Source organism: Sus scrofa, chromosome 7 (assembly GCF_054392235.1).
Source record: "Sus scrofa isolate SSC_HxYL_T2T_F1_AM1 chromosome 7, Sscrofa_HxYL_maternal_Yorkshire_Landrace_v2.0, whole genome shotgun sequence".
Classification (NCBI taxonomy): domain Eukaryota; kingdom Metazoa; phylum Chordata; class Mammalia; order Artiodactyla; family Suidae; genus Sus; species Sus scrofa.
Genome location: NC_139389.1, coordinates 125165418 through 125179395, shown reverse-complemented (window position 1 = coordinate 125179395; position 13978 = coordinate 125165418). Strand labels below are relative to the sequence as shown.

Genomic DNA, 13978 nt, shown 5'->3' with positions numbered 1-13978 from the left:
GGTGGCTCAGGTGGGCCCTTGCATTCAAAGAAGGGGCTGCCCCAGCAAGAGAGTCATGTATCTAGAGGGTTGGAGCTGCAGCCCTACCTTGACCTCAGGCTGAGTTCGAGCACAGGGCAATGATTCAGTTTCCTGAGTGGTGAGCACACCAAGGACACGTGGGGAGGGAGTTGTGCCCCATTCCACCTGGAGAAGGTATGGGAGCTCCATGCCCACCCCCACCCCCCACCTCACCCCGTGTGTCTCTCCTTCAGCTGCTCTTGAGTAGTATCCTGGGTTTTTGTTTTGTTTTCCTTTGGCCATGTCTGTGGCATGTGGAAGTTCCTGGGCCAGGGACTGAACCTGAGCCACTGCAGTGACTCAAGCCGCAGCCATTCTGAGTCCTTAACCGCTAGGCCACCAGGGAGCTCAGAGTTGTATACTCTATAATAAAACTGTAATAATATTATGTATTATTAATAATAAGCTGTAATAATATGCTTATAATAAGCATATAAGAAATCCAGTGAGTTTTCTGAGTCTTTTTAGCAAATTGTCAAACCTAAAGAGGGGTCATGTTTGCAGTCAGGTCAGACAGAAAATGCGGGGAGTCTGGGCCCCCTCACTTTGTTGCCATCTGCCGTCAGGGCAGTCTTTTGGGGGACCTTTCCCTTACCTTGTAGGGTCTGCATTCATTCCAGGAAGTTGTGTCAGAACTGAATTGAATTGCAGAACATCCAGTCGGTGCCAAAGAGTCATTGTCAAGAGCGTAGTGTGTGTATGTGTGTGTGTGTGTGTGTGCGCGCACATAGTGAGTGTGGAAGGTGTGAACTCCAGGCTGGCCCTGGGGCCTCCCTGCTGGAGCTCTGGGGAGCAGGGCACGGGGAGGAGGCCCAAACTGGAGCTGGTGGTGGCCCTGGGAAAGCAGAGGGCAAACTTGTGTCCTTGACTCAGCCAAGGCAGGAGCTGGGGCAGGCGCCCCCTTGAACAGAAACCAAGCCGGGGGTTCCTGTCTTTTCAGGGCAAGTGCTCCCTTTACACAGGTGTCAGGGGGACACGAGCCCCTTGGGTCACTTGTTCAGAAGCACATGCGCATGGCAGAGCCGCCCCACGCCACCCTGGAGTATCAGGAGGAAAGGGAGTGTTTTTCAAACTGGGGGTCATGCACCCATGAGGGCAAATGCCGCCAACAAGAAAATACAAGAGGCTGAAACAGAAGAGAATAAGGACACCTAAACGGAGGGCTGTTTTGCCAGAGAGAGGGAGGGAGAGACCGACGGAGGGCCGGGGCCACAGAAAAACATTTCTGACTCGACCGACGGTCTCCCTCCATGAGCTCCCCCCAGGGACTGCGATGACCAGTCATGACAGCCGGCCTCAACTGGGGCCTCCCACAGGGCCACCCTGCTGTCCAACCGGCTCTTGCACTCCTGCCCGTAACTATTTCTAGATTTCTTCACTCTGGAAGAAAGAAGAGCCCTCGGACGGAACTCCTTCCCCCAGCTGCATGTTGTCCTGGGCTCCTGGAGGGCCCTGAGCAGCCAGCGATGAGCCCCACGGCCCCCCATAATGCTGTGGCTTCTCTGAGCCTCAGTGTTCTGATCTGGAAATGGGGATGACACCCACAACCACCCAGCAGAAACAAGACATGAAACCAAAGCCCCGCTCCTCCGCGTTGGAAGGAGCAGCCGCGATGTTGCCCAGAAAGCACCCGACGGGATACACGGGTCTCCACTGCTGCCCTTGGAGGACTCATTCTCCATCTGCGCCCACCCTCCTCGCCCACCGCTGGTGTACATCCTTCAGCCCCCCAGTCTGCATCTAGAACCGAGGATCAGTCTGCCACGTGTTTCTTGCGAAAAAGACTCACGAGGGATTTCCTCGAGAGAGTGGCTCCGTGGAGAATAAGGAGCCAGAAGCTAAAACAGCGGCGGCTGCCATCTGCACTCTGGGGTGGGCACCTTACACTGGGCGTCACCCAGCTCTCCCCACAGCCCCCGAGAGGCAGGCACTATTACCGTTCCCTCTGGTGGATGAGGACTCAGGGCACAGGGAGGTTAAAGAAACCCAAGGCCATGCAAACAGGAAGTGGAGAAGCAAGAAGCAGACCCAGGTGTTGCCAAAAACATCTCACTTATCTCCTGCCATCACGTCTGTGTTATCTACTCGCTGGGGTAGTGGTGTAGACAGGGGTGGAAAGTCCCCCAGGACTGGGTTCATGTCCCTAATTCTGAGCACCTAACATCCACCCTTTCAGGTGGCCACTCTGAGCTGCGGGACTTTTCTGGAGCTGCCTCTTCCTCTGCAACACGGGATCTTAAAAGTTCTGCCCTGCCCATCACTATGAATTAGCTCCTCAAGAAGCAGGCCCCTCCCTCTCCTTGCTGGGTGCCAAGCATCCAGCCTCAGGAGATGATGAATCCTGATTGGTCAAAGCCACTCATGGCTATTCAGCTTCCCTCTGCCACTCACCTCCTCCCTTAGCCTCCCTCAGCCTCCCTCACAGTCAGGGGGTGGCAGTAGGTATCTGGAAAAACATCTGTTATCTGACAAAAAGACTGAGCCTAGGAGAAGAAAGCCTTTTGCCTGTGAGCCCTTGCCTTTGAAAAGGTGAGATGGCTGGAGTTGCAGCCGCTGTTTTGTAATCATGAGGCAACAATCCTGAGGAACAAAAAGCCAACCTTAAAGATGGGGCAACAGAAAGGTGGGAAGAACCTGGGTCTGGCCCGAAGCCATCACTGAACTGTTAAACTAGCCATGCACCCCAAACCTTCACTAGGTAACAATTGTAGCTTTATGGCTGAAGCTACCATAGGCTGGGTATTACTTGAAGCTGAAAGCATGCTCAGCTGATCCAGTGCCTCCAAGGATTCTTGAAAGAACCAGAATGACTTCAGTAGGGTGCCTGTTATATAAGCACCCAATACTCGGCGTCTCTGCCTGCCTCGGAGCCCCCTGCTGTACGGAGGTGGTGATTCTGTCCTCCGGTTCTTGGATGGCTCCATGATCCCAAAAGGCAACCTGGTGGGGTGCCGGGCACCCTGGACACGGAAAGTGGTCTCAGATCTCAGGACCGAGTGGAAAGATGAGCCCAAGATGAGCAGTGAGGCAACATGAGGTGACAAGTCCAGCACTGGGGCCTCCTCTGTCCTCCTCCAGGACCCTTGCCTGTGGGCTGTTGGGGTTATAAGGAACAGAGCAGCTCATGCTCCTGCCCACAGTGGGACCCTCCCTGAGCCACTGCTCCCAAAAGCCTTCCCTGATTAACCAGGCCCCCAGCCAAGGTCGCTGTGCCCCAGCGTCCTCATGCCACCTCTCTCCTCTCTGGGGACCAGCGTCGACTGGTGCCTTGCTGAGCTGAGATCGGAGTCAGCCCCCTCCTGCTGTTCTCTCTTTATTTTTGCCCCTTTTGTCAGCTCCCCCAAGACCCTGGATTAGGAACTTGCCAAAAACCAAAGAACCTTCTTCCCCAACTGTACAAACTGAAGGGTGTCATGCCCACGCCGAGGGCCCAGTTTTCTGTGGAGAGCTAGGACTGCCCTGCCCCTCCCCCCCAACGACAGTGGGGTCGTGGTCAGAGCCCTGGGCTGCCAGGCAGGACATGAGCTCCCTCCCAGGTCTGACTCTGGTTTGCTGTGCCCTTCAGCAAGTCCCTTTCCCTCTCTGAGCTGGCTTTTCCAGTCTTGTGAGGGAGGGGACTCAAGGAACCAGGATTCCTTCCTTCTAGAAGATTCTCTCTCAGCCTCAGTGTCCTGGGGTCTTTCCTAAACCCCAAAGGCTTGCATGAGGGTGAGTTTCATGGGTAAATTACTGCAATCCGGGAGGTCTGAGCCCTGGGCTGGCGTGGGAGTCCCTCCCTGCCCACTTTCAGCCAGGGTGGGTTTTGGTAAGACCAGCTGATTTCAGCAGCAGCTGGGACAGAATATGCTCAGGGAGAAAATGATGCAGCCCCGGCACTCCCCTCCTCCTCTCCAAATAAATACATAAAAACCCAAGGCGAAATACACTATAAATGGTTTTGTTTTTACTATCCTTTTTTGGCCTGGATAATCCAGAGCTGTCTGCTTTTCCACTTTTGTTATTTTCGAACTATTTTCCAGTTTCTGGGGGAAAATTTCCAATCACGCTCTTTAGGGCAGGAGAAGAAGAGGCTGGTTCTTCCTAGAAATCACAAAGGCAGGGGCTCCTGGGTCTGCTGAGGTCGAGAGGCCAGTGGCCAAGCCCACTCTAGACACACGGGGTCCACCTTTCCCACTCCTTCTAACGAGGTTATAGTGTGGTGTGGGGCAGAGTTTCTCAATCCTGCCTGCACATCAGATTCACCTAGGGGGTGAGCCTCACTCTGAGCCAAAGACATCAGCATTTCTGGGGATGAGACTGAGACACTTAAAAAAAGCCCAGCCAGTTGGTGGGTTTGCATCACTCTCCATCGCCTGGCCATCTTCCTCAGAGCAGGCTCCTTATGTCAGAGTTGAGTGTCCTCACTTAGAAAAAAGAGAGCTGCCCCCTGCTCTGCTGGAAAGATGAGAGGTGGCGCTTGGCACACAGCACACCTGCTGACTGAAGGAGCAGGAAAGGGGCTTCACAGATGCTTTCGCCAAACTACTATTGAATAGAATGGGTATTCCTTAGGCTCAGAGCAGCGGAAGATGCCTTGAACCACTCAAGTGGCCGGTCCATATCGCAACTCAAGTTACGGCAGTCTTTGAGTTCACCCCTCATGACAAAAAGCAATCTTACAAGAGGTTTCTTTCACTAACAGACCACCTCTTGGTCTAGAAGCAATGACACGTCAATGGCACGGAGCACCCGGATCTTGGTTTCTAATATTATCCCCAGTGAAAGGAACAAGGGCTCCTTGGAGAAATGGCTGATCCTAGAACGGGGCAAGAATACACAAGACAAGCTGGAGCATCTTGTAGTGTCAGGAAGTGGGGAAGTGCTCCATAAACCATCTGATCACACACACACACACACACACACACACACACACGATGAGCAAATGGTTTCAATTAGATTGGATAAACCATAAGGTCCTACTGTACAGCACAGGGAACTATAGCCAATCTCCTGGGAAAGAGCATGATGGAAAATAATACGAAAAATGAATATATATATATGTGTGTGTGTGTGTGACCGAGTCATTTTGCTGAACAGAAGAAACTGGCACAACATTGTAAATCAACTATACTTTAATAAAAAAATGGGGACCCTTCCAACACACACACACACACACACACACAATGATGGGGGTATGTCAAGGGACACGGAAGATAACTGAAAGAGCTCCTGGTGGCCAAAGTTGGAACAGTTTGAGCAAGAAAATAAGAGTAGTACTGGATTATAACTCAAAGCATAAAATAAATATCTATGCGTCCATATTGATATAAGCAAATGACTGAATAAGTAAATAAGTGGGGGAGAAGAGACAAATCCCACATGCAGAAGAATTTCAAATAATTCATGCACATCCTCTGCCCTTACGGAGGAGGCGCCTAAGTCCCGACTCCGAGTGGGGGCTGTGCCAAGTGACGTCCTTCCAAAGGTCACCGTCCGGAAGAGGCGGGCAGGGGTAGTTTTACAACAGAGAAAACAGACCAGTGGCCAAGGTCAACATCAACAGTGAGAAGTCATGTGGATGGTATGTGCCCTGGACAAGGGGCGACAAGAAAGGCACTTGGCCTCTGGGATCTTCCTCCACAAGCCCGCGAGCCCTGCCTGACCATCAGACAAATCCCGATTGAGGGATGGTCTACAAAACACCGATCCGTATTCCTCAAAAATGTCAAGGTCATCAAACAAAGACAGTTTGACAGACTCGCAGCCAAGAGGAGCCTCAGGAGACCTGAGGACTCAAGGTGATGCGGTGCCCTGGAGGGGAGCCTGGAAATCTGAATGAAGTGTGGGTGTTAGTTACTACGAATGTATCAACACTGGCTCATTCATTGTGACAAACGTACCACACCAGCGCTAGAGGTGAACGGTGGGAGAAACGGGGGAGGAGTTCATGGGAACTCTCGGTACGATCTTGATAATTTTTTCTGTCAATTGAAACCTTCTAAAATAAAACAACAACAACAAAAAAATATATATATATATACCCCCTCCTCCCAGTTTGGGTGCAGAATGAATAAAGGTGGCTTTTGAGTGCCTTGCTTCAGGAGACATGCAGGTCAAAAATGGGCCAATACGTTTCCAGCACCTTATCAGAGAAGCAGGCTGCAGGAAAAGGGGACAAAGGTCAGATCCTCCATCTCCTGACCACTGGCCCTGGACACAAGGAAGCGCTGTCTCTCACTGGAGCCGCGAGGGGTGGGTCCAGGGGACCTCCGAAGACCCTCTGCGCTCTCACAGCCTGGGGGCCACCCAGCGTCTCTATCTTCAAAGCGATGAAGCCATTGCACTGGTGCGATTCCACGCAGGTCTATGGGATCTCATGCGGCAAAGGGCCTTCCCAGCATCCCCGAAGCTCACACCATGCAGACTCTGCTCTTATTAGCTGTGTGAGCTCAGGCAAGTGAGTTAACGTCTCTGTGCCTTTGTTTCCTTATCTGGAAATGGGGATGCTAATGGAACCAGCCAGAAAGAGGTTGCCGTGAGGATCAAAAAGATGGCACGCAGGAGCAACTCTGGGTAAAAGCTGGCCCATCTTTATAGCAGAGCGTGACCTTTAGGGCTTCGCTTCTGCTTAAAAATACAGAAGCTTGCAGGGAGGAGTGAGGTGTGAGGGACGAGAATTTAACAGAAGGGGCATCTGTTCAGATTCTGTTACCAACAGGGTTGACCTGCCCCCTCACCCTCAGTGGGGGCAGTGAGTGGGCAACAGTGGGAAGAGCCTGGCTGACCTCCCTTGCCCATCACCCTCAGTCTCTTTTTTTTTCTTTTAGGGCCGCACTTGCGGCACATGGAGGTTCCCAGGCTAGGGGTCGAATCAGAGTTGCAATTGCCGGCCTACACCACAGCCACAGCAACGCAGGATCGGAGCCGTGTCTGCGACCTCCACCACAGCTCATGGCAATGCCGGATCCTTAACCCACTGATCGAGGCTAAGGATCGAACCTGCATCCTCATGGAGACTATGTAGGGTCCTTAACCCACTAAGCCACAACAGAAACTCCCACCACCTTCAGTCTTAACAGTAGCCTCCTGGGATCAGATTCAAGGCTCCCAACAGGGGTGTCACTTGGGGTTTCAGCCTGGGGTTTTCTGTTTTCTTTACTCAGCCCCTGGGTTGTAGAACAGCAGCCTGGGTAACGTCCCCTACTTGCGGTGAAGAGGTGTCTGGGCCTCTTGCAATCACGGAGGCTGGGATTAAGACTTAAACCCTTGTGTGACAGGTGCTCACCTGGAAAGTAAACTCAGCTACGTGGCTTTGCCCCTCACTGCAGGCAGGCTCTGAATGGCTGGCCGGGCTTTGCCAGGTCTCCAGAACCAGCCCCACCCTTCCCGTCTTTCCTCCTTCCTTTGTTCTAATGGATACTCTGAGCCAGAGCTATACTGCACCCAGGCCTGAGCCAGAAGCTGGCATCACAAAGCAATGAATGCCACGTGGTCCTGTCTTCCAGCAACTCCAGCTGGCTCCAGTCATCCATTCCCGTGTGCCCCAGCCTGGCTCATGCCCACCTCTGGGGCTCAGCCTGTGCTGGTCCATCACCCACCCACTCTCCAAAATCCTCTCAGCTTCCTCATCCCAATCCTGCCCATCCATCTCAGCAACTGCCTCTTCCAGGAAGTCGGCCAAGATCACCCCACCTGGACATGCTCCCTCCCTCCTCCAGGTCACCGCCGTCCTGCCTCTCACACAGCACTTAGACACCCCTCTCCATGTCTTGTCATTCATACCCATGCCTGGAGTCCCCACCAGACCCTCTGAGAGGACAGTGGTAGGATCATATTTTACCCATCTTCATAAAGAGGCCTCACACTTAAGCCCATCTGGCATTAACCTCAAAAAATTACTTCCTTTTTTTTCGTCTTTTTTTTTTTTTTTTTTTTTTTATGGCCACACCCGTGGCATATGGAGGTTCCAAGGCTAGGGGTCTCATCAGAGCTGCTGCTGCCGGCCTACACCACAGCCACAGCAACACCAGATCTGAGCCGTGTCTGCAGCCTCCACCACCGCTCATGGCAACGCCGGATCCTTAACCCACTGAAGTGAGGCCAGGGATCGAACCCGTAACCTTATGGTTCCTAGTCAGATTCATTTCCACTGCACCATGACAGGAACTCCTCAAAACATTACTTCTTTTTCTTTCCTGCTACTCACCCATTGCCCTTGTGAGGGGGGTGCACTGGCTTAGCTAGGACTGGGACCAAGTCTCAGCTCTGTGACTCACTAGCGGTGTGACCCTGAGCGGGTGACCTCACTCTCAGGGCAGATACTCTTGGTGGCCCGCCACGCGCCCCGGCACCCTCTCTTTGTGGTGGGGACCCCAGTGCTGCTTCCAACAGCCAGCTTGGCATCACTTGGCCCGTGGGCTGGCTCTGGCCAGAGTCAGATCTTCTCCTTCGGAGGATGGACAGGAGGTGCTGGACATGAATCCTCACCCCCCACAGCCTTGACCCAATGGCTATCAGGAGTCAGTGGATAATACCAGCTCCCCCTCCCCTCTGGGTGGGATGACCTTGAGATGTGTGTTCCACTCTGGCTCCCAAACTGTCTGCGCCAACATCCGCTCCGTGCGTCCCCGGGGTAACTTGAATGGACACAGCTTTACAAGCTGCCTTCCCTTCTTTGTCTTATTTCCCCCGCTGGTAGTCTCTGGGGTCCCTTCCCAAATAAACCACTTGCCTTCATCCTCGTCCTGCGGTCAGGACGGGGGCGCTTCTGGAGAAGCCCCAACCAGGGCAGCCTCTTAGCCTCAGTGTCATTATCTGTGAAGAGAGATCAACAGCAGAGTCCGCCTCACGGGATGACTGGGCGGACTGAATGGGGGACATTCCTGCAGGACTCGGGCCAGACATTAACAAGCGTTCTCCAGGTAGAAGCACTATTGTTATTTTGAGTTGGGCTCATCTGGAACTTTGTCAAGGAGGCCTGAGCCCTTTGACAAAGTGGGCCTGACTTACACCCGCTCAGCTCGCCTTGGACACCCTCTCCCAAGTCGGGTCCGCACTGTCTGGTCCACCCGAGAAAGGTCCAGAAAATGACCAGCCCTTGTCATCACAGCCTTGCACTTGGGCCTGTTTTTCAGCTGCATCCCCCCTGAGAAGGGTGGGATGCTAATCCCCTCAGAACCTAATGCGGGGGTGGACGATGGGCCGGGCTGCAGCCTGGGAATGCTGCCTGCAACACCTGCTGGCAGGAGCTCCCATTTTCTTTTTCTTTTCTTTTCTTTTTTTTTTTTTTTGTCTTTTTTGCTATTTCTTGGGCTGCTCCAGCGGCATATGGAGATTCCCAGGCTAGGGGTTGAATTGGAGCTGTAGCCACTGGCCTATGCCAGAGCCACAGCAACGCGGGATCCGAGCCGCGTCTGCAACCTACACCACAGCTCACGGCAATGCCGGATGGTTAACCCACTGAGCAAGGGCAGGGACCGAACCCGCAACCTCATGGATCCTAGTCAGATTCATTAACCACTGCACCACGATGGGAACTCCTCTTTCTTTTTTTTTAGGGCTGCACCCAAGGCATATGGAAGTTCCCAGGCTAGGGGTCAGATCGGAGCTGTTGCCACCAGCCTACACCATGGCCACAGCAACAGGGGATCTGAGCTGAGTCTGCGACCCACACCACAGCTCACAGCACCGCCAGAGCCTTAACCCACTGAGCGAGGCCAGGGTCGAACCCACACCCTCACGGTTCCTAGTCGGATTCGTTTCCTCTGCGCTGCGATGCGACAGGAACTCCCTATTTTATTTTCTAACTGGGTTCGTCATCAGCTCTGAAGCTCTTAGTTCAGAACTGAAAGGCTTCAGGTGGAGGAATGAAACAAGACATCTTGTTTCCTTGAGGACCAAAGCCTTCCTGCCTCCTACCTCCCACCCCCCTGGCAGGCGGACCCTGCTGCCCAGGTCGGGCTGGGCTGGCACACAGGGGACCTGCCACCATACCAGGATTCTGCCAGGATTGTGCTGGGCCCTCAGGCCTCTATGCTTCTCACTCACAATGGTGGGAGCGTCTGTGCGACTCTGTGGGACTGGAGACCCCATAAGTTCCAGTAATTCTCATTTTCAACTTGAAATTCTCATTCTCAAGTTGCAACTGCCAACTTGACGGATTGTATCTAGTCCAAGGTCAGCGAGTCCACTCACCACTTGAGCCCCCTGTGTTTAGGAGCCTGGACTGTTACCTGGACACAGCGTAGCCACACCCACCACACTGAAAGTGAGAATAGCAAAGACAGTGAAAGGATGCGACTCCATCTATGTCAAATAAAACCCATGTGTGTACAATACAGCACGGGGACACCCCCACTGCCTGGGTTCAAATGCCAGCTCAGGCACTTGCTCACTCGGCTTTCTCAGCGAGGTCACTGAACCGTTGCATATCTCAGTTACCTCATCTGTGAAATGGGCATATTTGTAATACCTACCTCAGCGGGCTGCTGTGAAGATAAACTGTGCTAATTAAGTGGAGAACTCAGAGCCCAGAACACAGTAAGTACTTGGTGACTCCCAGCTGCTATAGATGTGGGAGTCTGTGTGGAAGAGGAATGTGGGCAGATACTCCACACACCTGAGCAGAAATGACTTCTGGAAGCAGACTGGTGGCTGCTGGGGGCCAGGGAGGTAGGAAGGGGGAGTGACTGCCCAATGGACATGGGACTTTGTCTGGGTGATGACGTGTTTTGGAATGAGGTAGAGGTAGTGGATGCAGTCTTGTGAACGTGCAAAAGTGTGCACTTAAAAATGGCTAATTTTATGGCCCAAAGGACCCTATCCACAAAACAGAAACAGACTCACAGACATGGAGAACAGACTTGTGGTTGCCAAGGGGGAGGGAGGAAGAAGTGGGACGGACCGGGAGTTTGGGGCTAGTAGGTGCAAACTATTCCATTTAGAATAGATAAGCAATGAGGTCCTGCTGTACAGCACAGGGAACTGTATCCAGTCTCTTAGGCTAGAACACGATGGACGAGAGTGTGAGAAAAAGAATGTATATGTGTGTATGACTGGGTCCCTATGCTGTACTGCAGAAATTGACACAACATTGTAAATCAACTATACTTTAATTTTAAAAATGTTAACATAAAAAAATGGCTGGGGGGGGAGGGGGTGAGATGGACTGGGAGTCTGGGGTTAATGAAGGCCAACAATGGCATTTGGAGTGGATAAGCAATGAGATCCTGTTGCATAGCACAGGGACCTATATCCAGTCACTTGTCATGGAACAGGATGGAGGATAATGTGAGAAATAGAATATATATATATATATATATATGATATATGTGTGTGTGTATATATATGTGTGTATATGTGACTGAGTCAGTTTTCTGTACAGTAGAAATTGACAGAACACTGTAAATCAACATATAATGGAAAAAATTATTAAAAGATAAATAAATCAGAAAAAATGGCTAATTTCATGCTATGTGAATTTCACCTCAAAAATTTTTTTTTTTTTTTTTTTTTTGTGTCTTTTTAGGGCCGCACCCGTGGCATATGGAGGCTCCCAGGCTAGGGGTCTCATCGGAGCTGTCGCTGCCGGGCTATGCCACAGTCATAGCAACACCACAACTGAGCTGTGTCTTGGACCTCCGCCACAGCTCACGGCAACGCTGGATCCTTAACCCACTGAGTGAGGCCAGGGATCGAACCTGCATCCTCAGGGACACTAGTCAGATTCCTTTCCGCTGAGCCACGGTGGGAATGCCTCACCTCAATTTTTAAAAAGCTCCAAACGAACAAAGACCTCAGGGAAACAGGTCGGGTGACAAGGAGGAGGTGGCAAAGATCTTTAGCAGACATTTTACCTCTTACTTGATCACTTCTGTCCATCTTGATTTTTTTATGATAAATACATAGAGATATCACTTTAAAACTTGAATTAAAAATTTGTTAAAGGAGTTCTCGTCATGGTGCAGTGGTTAACGAATCCGACTAGGAACCATGAGGTTGTGGGTTCGATCCCTGCCCTTGCTCAGTGGGTTAAGGATCCGGTGTTGCCGTGAGCTGTGGTGTAGGTTGCAGATGCAGCTCAGATCCCGAGTTGCTGTGGCTCTGGGGTAGGCCGGCGGCTACAGCTCCGAATAGACCCCTAGCCTGGGAACCTCCATATGCTGCAGGAGCAGCCCAGAAATGGCAAAAAGACAAAAAAAAAAAAAAAGGTTAAAGGAAACAGCATGTAAGAGAAAATGCGTGGGGGTGCGGTGGAAGGCAATGGCATTTGATGAGCTCTGACTCATCGTTCGTCCTCTTCTCCATCTTCCTCTGTGATGCTTACACCACGGGGAGGAAAAGACCATCAGTGGCTTCATTGCTAAATGAGAAAAGTGAGGCTCAGAAGATCTAAGCCTTTTCCCCACTCACAGAGCCTAACTCCAAACAGTCTTTGAATTCCATCCCCCGGCCCCTCATTTTGACGTGGACAATAAGTGGATGCAAAATGATTCCTCAGCTCCCTCCGGCTCTGATACTCTCCAGTCCCTGGATGCCTGGCTGAATTCTCCAAGTATCGCTTCCTCCTCTCAGGCACCCCAAGGCCCCACCGGCCCCACCAGCTACGCACTTCTCTGGCGGGACACCCGTTCTCCAAAGCAGAAACTTAGCCCTGCCACCAGCCCCTTGCTCCTGAGTTCTGGTGGAAAAGCTGATAAATCTAGGAAAAGAGAGCAGGTAGACAGCTGTCCAGAGGGCATCTGCTTCGAGGGAGCTGGAGCAGCTCCTTACAGCTGTGCCCACCCACCAGCCACCAGGTGGAGAGACCTCGACTCACCCCGGCCGCCTCCTGCTGCAGGATCCTGGCCACCTCCGCCCGGCCCAGACCCAGCTGCAGCCACACCGGGCATGTTCTGACGAGCTTCTCCAGGACGCTGATGCCCCGGCGAGGAAGGCAGTTCTTGGGAGCAACCGGCAGACAAGGCCCCACGTCATCTTCCTCCTCCTGCTCCTCTCCTTTGCCAGCATCTGGAATAGGACTGAGAACATAATCAAACGATCAGGCCATCCTGCTGCCAGCCCGGAGCGGGGTTTACAGCCAATGGGGATTCAATTCAACCATGCTTATTTATTCAGCATCGATATAGCCAGGGGCCTTTCGAGGAATTAAAAAATGAGCAAACCATGATCTTCATCTTAAAGCATTTATAATAAAACGAGAAAGACATGCATGGAAACAACCAGCTGTAGCACAAGATTGGAATAAACCTAACAGGAGCACGGAGCAATGGAAGTAGCTAATTCCAACCCAGAGTGGGTTCAGGAAAACACCAGCATTGGAGCAGAGCCCTGAAGAAAATGAAAAGAAACTAAAATTTACACAGTAAACTATGCACCAGTTTTTAGTAGACAGCTGGACAAATTTGTACATATGTCTATACCCGTGTAACTACAACCCAGATCATGGTAGAGCGCTATGCTGTCCATACCACAGCCACTAGCTATGTGAGCTCTTAAAAGTGAGTTGGCTGCATGCCCACGCACATTCAGTTAAAGTGAGTACATCCTTGCGATTATTGTGTTTGTATTTTTGTTTTCACCATTGCCAAGGTGCTACGGGAAATGAACACAAAATTAGAAAAAATAAAATTAACAAAAGCAGGGGGAAAAAGTGAGTTGCCTGCAACTCATGCATATTATGTTAAATGAGTACATCCTTGTATTTGTATTTTTGTTTTCAACATTACCAAGGTGCTACAGGAAATTAAAGGAACACAAAATTGGAAAAAAATGAATTAGAAAGCAGGGGAAAAAGTGAGTTGTCTGTACTGAGATGTGCTGTAAGTGTAAAAATACACACAGGATTTCAAAGACTTGGTATGAACACAGCTCATTAGCATAAACTAGTTCATTAATGTTTTACACCAATTACATGTTGAAATGATAGGTTTTTTATATA

At 51.4% G+C, this 13978-nt stretch overlaps 1 protein-coding gene across 2 annotated transcripts in view; it reads right to left on the bottom strand.

Moving 5' to 3' along the window:
• The window catches only part of RIN3 (Ras and Rab interactor 3), a 131214-nt gene that overhangs the window by 75204 nt on the left and 42032 nt on the right, over nt 1-13978 (bottom strand). Inside the window, exons 2-3 of one of the 2 annotated variants that reach the window (XM_084970081.1) lie at nt 12857-13058; nt 8771-8853 (exon numbers count right to left, since the gene is read on the bottom strand). In XM_084970081.1, coding sequence (XP_084826207.1) covers nt 8771-8853; nt 12857-12929 — 156 coding nt within the window. In that variant the 5' untranslated portion in view covers nt 12930-13058. The remainder of the gene's footprint in view (nt 1-8770; nt 8854-12856; nt 13059-13978) is intronic. The other variant, XM_084970080.1, reaches the window with a different exon arrangement.